The sequence below is a fragment of the Populus euphratica genome, unplaced genomic scaffold, assembly GCF_000495115.2.
Source record: "Populus euphratica unplaced genomic scaffold, PopEup_1.0 scaffold19.1, whole genome shotgun sequence".
In the NCBI taxonomy this organism is placed as follows: Eukaryota; Viridiplantae; Streptophyta; class Magnoliopsida; order Malpighiales; family Salicaceae; genus Populus; species Populus euphratica.
This window is the reverse complement of record NW_011499853.1, coordinates 1,761,604-1,771,252: the sequence shown is the minus strand read 5'-3', so window position 1 is coordinate 1,771,252 and position 9,649 is coordinate 1,761,604. Positions and strand designations below refer to the sequence as shown.

Sequence of the window (9,649 nt, the reverse complement as noted above, 5' to 3'; positions counted from 1 at the left end):
ACCCTGTGTTTTTTAATAAATATTTATAACTCGTGATGAAGCATCTGTTAAATAAATAATGTGTTTATATATATGCTCCAAGTAATTTAGCTGCTGACTCCTTTTTACCCTAAAAGTACACTAGAATTAGCATACGCGTTAATCATAGGTACACTAAATGTTGGTCTCGAGATTTATATCCATGAATTTTATTTTATTTTATTTAAAAAAAAAACTTTATCGTCCTACCAACCTCTTGGGATTAGAGTTTTGCAAAATACCTATATTTTATGATCACGAATTTTTATAAGAATAACATTACTCGTAAATTTATCGTTTGTTTAAAATTTAACAATGACGTGGCATCCTGAGCTATTCTAGAAGTTTGAGATTTAAAGTAATTTTACTGCCCACATTGTTTATGATGTGAGAAAATTATTTGATTAATAGAATTACGATGGTAAATCAATGTCATACTCATGTTTACGTTAAAACTCACGACTCTTGAAAATAACTACATTTGTTGGCAGTACAACTGAATATTACAAAAAAAACAATAAAATGCTGAAAAGATCAAAGAACTCCCATGTACAAGTTTAAGAAATTTTAAAATCATTACTCACATGTATAAGTTCAAGAAATTTTAAAATTAAAGATAATTAAATTATTTTATTATGCAATTAAAAAAAAAAAACTCGTCACTCCGATTCAATTTGTTTTACTTTGAAAAGTGCGTTAGTTATTTTAGACCTGATTAGTTTTTATATTTCAAAAATATTTAAAAAATTAAATTAAATTTTATTTTTATTTTAAAATAATATTTTTTTGATTTTTTTATATTATTTTAATAAATTAATATCAAAAATAATTTTTAAAAATAAAAAAAATATTATTTTAATATATTTTTAAATAAAAATATTTTAAAAATAACTATAATTATATTTTCAAATACAGGTTATAATTTCAGTTTATTACCACAATATTCATGTCAGAGTTTCAGTTTTTTCAGTATTATCTTTTAATATTTAAAAAATAATTAGTGGCCAGAGTTTGTAGCCAATTCAGATACATTTTCTTAGAGGAGTCCTGGCATCTAATCCATGCTTCCCCATACTGTTTTCGAGAACCACACCTTTAAAATACAGGTTCAATGAGGAGGCCACGATAGGAGAAGATTCTGGAAGTGCTGGAAATCAATAACAAACAACGCGGTTGCTCGCTGTAAAATAAAAAAATCTAAATAGAAACCAAAAACTGTCATCAACGTGTCCTCTAACACTTGGCCTTATTTGTAGGGTACGTGGTCCCCGTGTGAGCCAGCGATCACGGAATCCCGTTATTAACTGCGCTGAACATTCCTTCCCGAATAATATCCCACGCGCACAGAGATCATGCTCGACACCCCGCGTATTGTGCCAGTGTGTTTTCATTGCGGTCCAATTTAATAAGCATTGTAAGGGACCACGTTTTATCATATCTATGACAGCTGCTTTCTTGTTCAACGTCTTTGAAGCCTTTCTCACGTCGTTGGCTAGAAGTCCACCCTCGCCAATGGTAATTGCGTTGTACATTTTTTTTTGCCAAATGATTTTGAACACATTTTTAGGTTTTTATTCTTTTTTAAAATCTTGTATGTTGATATTTTATTTTATTTTATTTTTATATTAAATTTTATTTATTTATTTATTTAATTTTACTCGTTATTTTTTTAGATTTGTTTTATGATGTAATATGCTTGCATGATCCAAGACATAAATTTTAAATAGTAGATTAATTTTATTTTAATATTTTTTTAAATTTTTTAATGAAATCTCACATATTAAAGTAAAAATTAATTGAGTTAACTTAAATTGATTTAATTTTTATATATATATTTTTTAATTTCACTTTTAATTATTTTGTTTGTCCAGAAATTCGATCTTAATTATTTTTTTCAGTTTTTTTTTTTTGTATAAAGTTATCTTATCGTTGTAAGTTAGTTGTGAATTTATTATGCTAACTAGAATCGAGTTTTTTTAACAATTTTTAAAATTAATTTTTTTAATTTATTATTCAATATCTGATTTGGCAGTAATTAATAGTTGAATTTTATTTTATTTTTTTCTTTATAGGATTGTCCCCTTTTTATTTAATTTTTATTTTTTACTAAATAATATAATTGAGATATTTAAAAAATATTTATAAAGTATTTTTAATAATATCACATGATTTTTTTATTTTTATTGTTAGTCATTGTCTTTTTATTTTATAGTTATATTATTAAATTAATCAAAACTATTAAATCTATTTAAATGATAATTCAAGTTATAAACTTTTTTAAAAAATTGTTATTGTCTTTAATATCATCTGCGAACCATATAATTAAAGTTATAATTTTTTTAAAAAAAACTATTATTAATTTTAATATCATCCGTGAACCGCCTATCTTTTATATATTGTACGAACTTAAAGGAAAAAATAAATAAATATGAAAATAATTGAATATGAATAAAATAGAGATTTAAATGGTTTGATCATTCGACAATGAAATCCTCTCAAAATCAATCATAAAAGTAAAATCGGCTTCTTCGCTACTGCTTCTCCATAGAACTGCATCATCGTTATACCTTTCACGAGTTTAAGCAGCATTTTATACAAGACTCCAGCTATCACGACGAGTAGACTGCCATTGATAATATCGATATTCGATGCCCTCTAGCTGTCCATCACGCTTGATCCATTCTTTTTTTTTTTAGTTATTATATTGATTGCCTTCTTTTACTTGTTACTGTACTGTTTAAAAATTAAAAACATGATAAGTAATATAATCTGATTTATAATTCGTGTTATGAGTTTAAAAAAATGAGTTGACTTCAGGATTTTTTTATACGTTTTTAATTTATTTTTCTCACACGTCTCTTTAAAATGTATGTCATCATTTAATTATATAGTTATCTATATCCATTGAATTATGAAATCAAAGACCTAACCGTCGATATTTTTTACCTCTTCTTTCCAGAACTTTCGGATTTGAGTTTATTTTCCGTTACTGAAAAAACAAACCGATGATTAATGCGGGAGTTATGGTGTAGGAAAATTTAGAAATTTAAATATCCCAATACTAAAAAATCCATAAAACATTTACGATGCAAATGGGACAATCAAGACCCACCAAAAACGGCTAGAAAATATCCGGAAGTGTCTTACACGCTCTAAACTCTGCGTCAGTGTGAGTTTACCTAATTTTAGCATGCCGAAAGTATCTGTTATAGAGGCATTTTTTTAGAAGAACACTATACGGCTACACGCCACCACTTCATGCTATAAACGGCGCCGTGTAAACAAAACACTTACTTCAAATAACAGAACGAAAAACCATCTTTTGCAAGCTGTCAGTAAACCAATAAATGCCAGCCTGTAGATTCGGGCATCCTACGCTACCCGCAACACTGCCCAAACCCTCCCCCACCCCTCTCTCCCCTATATAAACGCTCCTCACCTGCTTCTACCAATCACTTATTTTCAAAAGCCACAAGAACTCTCTTTTACTTTCTCTTTCTTCAAATTTCAAAAACCACGGTAAGCAAACAAATGGCACTTTCAAAAGCAACTCTCATTGCCATTTTGGCTTTAGCCTTCACTGTCCTCTCCGTTCACGCCGCTGCTCCTATGTCAGCTCCAGCTCCTGCACCAACCGCCGCTGCCGCCGGGATCTATCCTTCCTTAGGCTCGGTCTTTGTCGCAGCCATCGTGGCTCTCTTCCTTGGATACGGACTCAAGATCTGAAGGAGCGACATGGAGCTCGGAGACTGGGTGTGGGTTTGAGATTTATTTAGCGACGAGGGCTTTTACTGGTGGAGAATATAGGGTTGCTTAGTGAGAGTGGTATATATGATGAGTATTCTAGAGATTTAGTGTTTTGAGGTTTCTATCGTATGGTTGGTGGTGCACAGTTGGTTATTGTGGATTTCACTATTATTATGAATAAATTCATTGGTTTATTTTAGTCTTTAAGCTCTTTTTAATTTATTTTTTCATTTATTTATGGATTTATTGTTTTATATTTTTCTGCGATTGTAACATCTGTCATTTTATATTAAAATTAATTTTTAAAACTGGGCATAAAAAGAGACAAGGAACAATCTGGAAGCCAAACAGTCACGAGAGCAAGGAAATGTAAATATTCTATTTTTAAATAATATGTAATTTGGGTTCTTACGTGTAATTTTAATTCCTCTGATTAATGGGTAATGCAGATTAATTTGAATTCCTTAACCACTAAGCTTAGTGGTCTATTGGCCAATGATGGCTCCACTTGAAACAGTCCTGTAATGCCTTTCCCTCAGCCGGAAAAGGAATCCCGGTTATGCCTTTCCTTTCCAGGGAAAGTAATCCTGATTATGCCTGCCACGTTTTCTTGTCACTTTAATGTGTTCATAGAAATGCTTAACTTGTAAGTCACACACCACAGCAAGCTGTGTGGCTTGATGATTGATCCCCGGATAGCTCATTGAGCCGCGTCCTTTGTTCGAGCCGTGCAAGGCTCTTGGGTTTGGGATGACTAGAAATTTAGATCTCCTATTTACCAGAGAAAACTTGTAAGTTACAAGTCCTAAATGCTCTTAATTAATGATAGATAACCCTCTTGTTTATTTAATCATAATTACTTTGTGCTAACCATTGTAACGTGGATGTGATTATTGCTAATAAACACACCCATAAAAAGCTTCCCCAATGTTAAAGCTTGGGTTAATTAGGGCACCTTTTGGGCTCCCACTGTTAATTCAAAAAAATATTTATTTATTTATTTATGTATATTTGTATTGTTTCTTTGTATTTATGTTAAAAATAAATTTTAATAAATAAAATATATATGTTATTTTAAGACATTTTTAAAAAATACATTAAAAAATAATATCTACAACTATAACAAACAACATTTAAAACATTTGGCGCATGATTTACGAAGAATTTAGGAATAATTCATGTGTTTATTGTTGTGGATTAATGTGAGTTTTAGAAGAAAATGTATTAAAATATTACATAGATATATATTTATAATATTACAATATTAAAAATAAAAAATTAGTTAAATATAATTTCAAATAAAATATATTTTAAAAACGTAACAGAAGCGATTTAAAAACGGCTTCTAATGACCGAGACAAAAATATCCCAGTGCTTGATTTAACATTGGCTGTCACCTGTCTATAACACATAAGAATCCATCGTTGAATTCAGGAGTCCATGAGTCAGCTGCTCTCTTCCCCGTAGTTTATGCTGAATTAATTATGGATTTATTATTATTCCAGCAGGACGCAAAATCTGATGTGGCATGACACCTGTACCTGCTAATGGTCCCCCTTCCACTTGCTTCATGCTAAACGAACCAATCATCAGAGTCCACGTATTCTAAAACCATGTGAAATGGGAAGAATTAATATGTTATTAGAAGAAGAATTGTTAGATTGCGTTCTCACACACGCCGTGTCATTGAACTGGACAGCTGTAACCAAGGGACAACAGATTCTCTTTCCTGAACAGCCATGTTCTGGAAATTTCGCTGATGATTTTTTTATAACATTAGATGTGTAAATGATGCAGTTTTAGGAACAAGTTTTTTTTAAAAAAAATGTTAAGGAATAAAAAGCAGGGTTTTTTTTAATTTTTTTGGTATTTTAATATAAATTATTTTTAATTAAAAATATATTAAAATATTTTATTTTATTTTTTTCATTAGCGAATCAAAATTATATATAAAAAATCAATATAGTACTTTTTGGTTGAAAATAATTTAAAAAACTCATTAAAATGCAACAAATCAAACATCAAAATAATGCAAAAAAAAAACATTAAAATGTTAATATAGTGCTATTTAAGATTTATTATGCATTTAAAAATGTGATAGCGACTACTTTTTAAAATATTTTTTGTTTGAAAATATAACAAAATAAAATTATTTTATTTTTTAAAAATTATTTCTGACATCATTACATTAAAATAATTTAAAAACATAAAAAATATTAATTTCAAGAAAAAATAAAATATAATATAATTTTTTAAAATTATATTTTTAAAATACAAAAACAAACCCTAAATCTTCTTCAAATGCTGAAAACTTGTTTGACAAATTTCATTGCATGTTTATTGAATCTTAGATCTTGTTTGTTTGCGAGAAAGTAATTTTTTAAAAAATATAATTTTTTTAAAAAGTAAATTTTAGAAAAGCAAATTATTTTTTGATATTTAGTAGTGTCATGAAAAATAAATTAGAAAATACTTTCTAGTGTTTAGTTATATTATAAAAAATAAGTTGGAAAATGGCTTATTAATATTTTTAAAAAATTTATTAAAATAATAAGAAACAAATCTTACAATATTAAAAAGTTGAATTATAATGAAAATAAATAAAATATAATAATCAAAATAATATAGATCAAATTTAACAAATAAAAAATTTAAAAGATAATGGAAATAAAATAATATTAATTATAATTTTATAAATTATTATAAATAAAATAAGTAATAATAGAAAAAATAAAGATCAAATTTGATAGATAAAAAATTTCAATTAAAAAAATAATAAGAAAAGAGTAAATACCAATTATAAAAATAATGATCAAAGTTAATATAAAAATCAAATTAAATTAAATTTTAAAAAATAAAATTAAACAAAATATATAACAATCAAAATTTTTATAAACAAATTTGATATAATTAACAAATAATATAGTATTTTTAAATTTTTTATAACTTTTAAAAAATATTTTCCACTTAAGATAACAAAAAAATATTTTTTATTAATTAGATCATATTTTTTATTAACTAATTTTTCTAACAACAAATAAACATAAAAAAAAATTTAATTTTTTTTTGTAAAAATCACTGTCCGAAAACGCACCCTTAACCTTGTCGATGAATTATATGGGTGAAGGATAAGGTTGTCTTTTCCGGGGTACCTTCAGAGGCCAAGGCCCAAACACAGCAAAACCTAGCCACATCTTCTAAAATCACCCATCTTTATACAGGTGCTCCGTAGTAACAGCATAGCCTGCGTACGTCATACAGAAGGCCTGCTCTGAAAATTTAATTGTTATATATATATATATACAATAATTAAAACAGTATCGTTTTATTAAAACAAACATATTTAAGATAGCACTCAAGCCGAGCAAACCGAGTCGGTGAGCATAAAGAAACTCAACAAGTAGAATATAGAGGTGATCAAGAAAGAATGGCATCACAACATCAAAACGGTGGTCGGAGCCCAGAACTGAGGCACGATCCAGTAACAAACCGATGGGTCATTTTCTCACCTGCCCGTGCAAAAAGACCCACTGATTTTAAATCAAAGAACCCTCAAAACCTCAACCCCAACAACAACTCTTCATGCCCTTTCTGCATCGGCAACGAGCATGAGTGTGCGCCCGAGATCTTCCGAGTCCCACCCGACCTGAATGACCCGAATTGGAAACTCCGGGTCATTGAGAATCTCTACCCTGCCTTGAGCAGAAATCTTGAGTACCCATGTGAGGAAAAGCAGGGCATGGAGTTTCCTGGTCGGGTCATTGGAGGTTTTGGGTTTCACGATGTGGTGATAGAGAATCCAGTTCATTCGGTCCAGCTAAGTGATATGGAGCCGAGAGAGATTGGTGAAGTTTTTTTGGCTCATAAGAAGAGGATTCAGCAGATTATGAGTGTTCAATCCATTAAATACGTGCAGGTTTTTTTTCTTCCTCTTCTTTAGGTGAATTTGTGTGTTTTTGGTCATGTTCAAAGCATGAGAAGATTTTTCAGTGCTGTTGGTGATGGTTTTTTTTCTTGAATCTTAAATTTGTAGCAAAAGAAGTTGAGCTACGGTTTTCTTTTTCGTGTTTGTCTATAACAACGGTCTTTGCTTTCCACTTTAAGGTGTTCAAGAACCACGGCGCATCTGCTGGAGCATCGATGAGTCATTCTCATAGCCAGATACTGGCTCTTCCCGTTATTCCTTCATCAGTCTCTGCTCGACTTGAGGGCATGAAGGAGTACTTTGAAAAGACTGGAAAATGCAGTCTCTGTGAAGTTCGAGCAAAAGAACTCTTGATTGATGAATCATCCCATTTTATATCTGTTGTTCCTTTTGCTGCCACATTCCCTTTTGAGATATGGATTATTCCCAGGGTTCACTCTTCTCATTTCCATGAACTTGATTTTGAGAAGGTAAATTCTCAGTTGTTGGTTCTACTTTCTACAAATCGGATCTTTTATTTTGCACAAATTTTCAAATTTTGAGAATCATAGAGATATAATTATCATTTTTGATGAGTTCTATGCTACAATTATTGGTAGTTACAACTTCTAAAGAGGAAAAAGGGTGCGAAGACATTCATCAGAAAATCATTATATACATGTGTGATACTTTAGAATATTTTGTTAGTTCAAATTTAAACCATAATGAGAAACAAGGGTGGTATTTCTTGATTTTGTTGAACCCAGAATTTTGATTCTAAATGTTTGTGGCTGGAGTTTGGAGCAACTATTGCCCTGTTACAGTTTAGACCTCAAACCTTAAAATATGTGCAGGATGTGTTTGAAAGGTGTCTTTGGATTCTATTCGTTTTGATAATTATTGTTATAATTTTTCCAAAGAAAAGAAAGATTTTTTCTTTTGTCTTCAGAAATAAAAGAACTATTGTTAGTACATAGACAATTATAAAGCTAATAAACTTTATATTTATTTGGGAAAAACTAAGATCTCATCAGATGGAATACCTAAAAGTAGATCAATGAGATAAATGCAGATTTAATGTGGATGTATATTTAAGGATAACTTAACTTGCTAGAGTTTTGATAAAGCAATAGACTATGATTCTGCATGTAAAATTCTCTTAACTTGTTTTTCTCTGTGAAGTATAAGATATGTACATTTTATTCATGTACTTTATATAACCTGTAAACCATGTGATGCTTTTGGGCCATAGATAATAGTTTCTTTCTGTAATTTTCATTGCTCATAGTAGGGTCCTTCTCTGTGACTATCATTTTATCCTGATTTATATGCAATTCTGCAGATGGTTGATCTCGGCGGATTGCTGAAGCTCATGCTTAGGAAGATTTCTCTACAGTTGAACAACCCACCATTTAACTTCATGATCCAGACTTCTCCCGTTCAGGTTAAAGAATCAGAATCATGTTATACTCACTGGTTCTTACAGATTGTCCCTCAATTAAGTGGGGTTGGGGGGTTTGAAATTGGAAGTGGTTGTTACATAAATCCTGTTTTCCCCGAGGATGCTGCAAAAGTTATGAGGGAAGTTTATCTTCCAATGCAGGAATGAACTGATCGCATTCATACCTGTAATAGTTAATTAGAAATAAATGAGACAGTCGAAAAGAAAGAGGACTGCGGAGAAGAGAGTCCCATTTTAATAGAATCTATTGAAACCGTTTCATTTTGGTATCCATGCTTATCTTCCTCGAGGCTGCTGCTTTCCCTTTTGGCTAGTACTAGATTTTTTTTGTCCTCAGTATACAGCCACGGGTGTAAGACAATATTTTTTGAAATGTAGCAAATGATGTCAGGGTAATGATAACTTACGTAATACAGGTTAATTGTTTGACTAATTTGTGAGATATGAGATCAAGATATTTTATAGAGTTAAAAATAAAAAAAATCACAAAATTTAAGGTTTAATGATTTGGTATGATC

The 9,649-nt window shown here is 30.0% G+C and overlaps 1 protein-coding gene across 1 annotated transcript; it reads left to right on the top strand.

Moving 5' to 3' along the window:
- The first annotated feature begins 7,089 nt into the window (after nucleotides 1-7,089).
- On the top strand, nucleotides 7,090-9,401 carry LOC105122238 (probable galactose-1-phosphate uridyltransferase). Its single transcript, XM_011021237.1, has 3 exons — nucleotides 7,090-7,681; nucleotides 7,870-8,160; nucleotides 9,012-9,401. The coding sequence occupies exons 1-3, from the start codon at nucleotides 7,193-7,195 to the stop codon at nucleotides 9,276-9,278; spliced, it is 1,047 nt and encodes a 348-aa protein (XP_011019539.1). The 5' UTR covers nucleotides 7,090-7,192; the 3' UTR covers nucleotides 9,279-9,401.
- Nucleotides 9,402-9,649: the final 248 nt, after the last annotated feature.

Excerpts from the sequence above, each read along its gene's own strand:
- LOC105122238 (XM_011021237.1), top strand. The coding sequence starts at position 7,193 with ATGGCATCACAACATCAAAACGGTGGTCGGAGCCCAGAACTGAGGCAC. Across the intron at positions 7,682-7,869 it reads AATCCATTAAATACGTGCAG|GTGTTCAAGAACCACGGCGC; the intron begins GTTTTTTTTCTT and ends TTCCACTTTAAG. Across the intron at positions 8,161-9,011 it reads ATGAACTTGATTTTGAGAAG|ATGGTTGATCTCGGCGGATT; the intron begins GTAAATTCTCAG and ends GCAATTCTGCAG.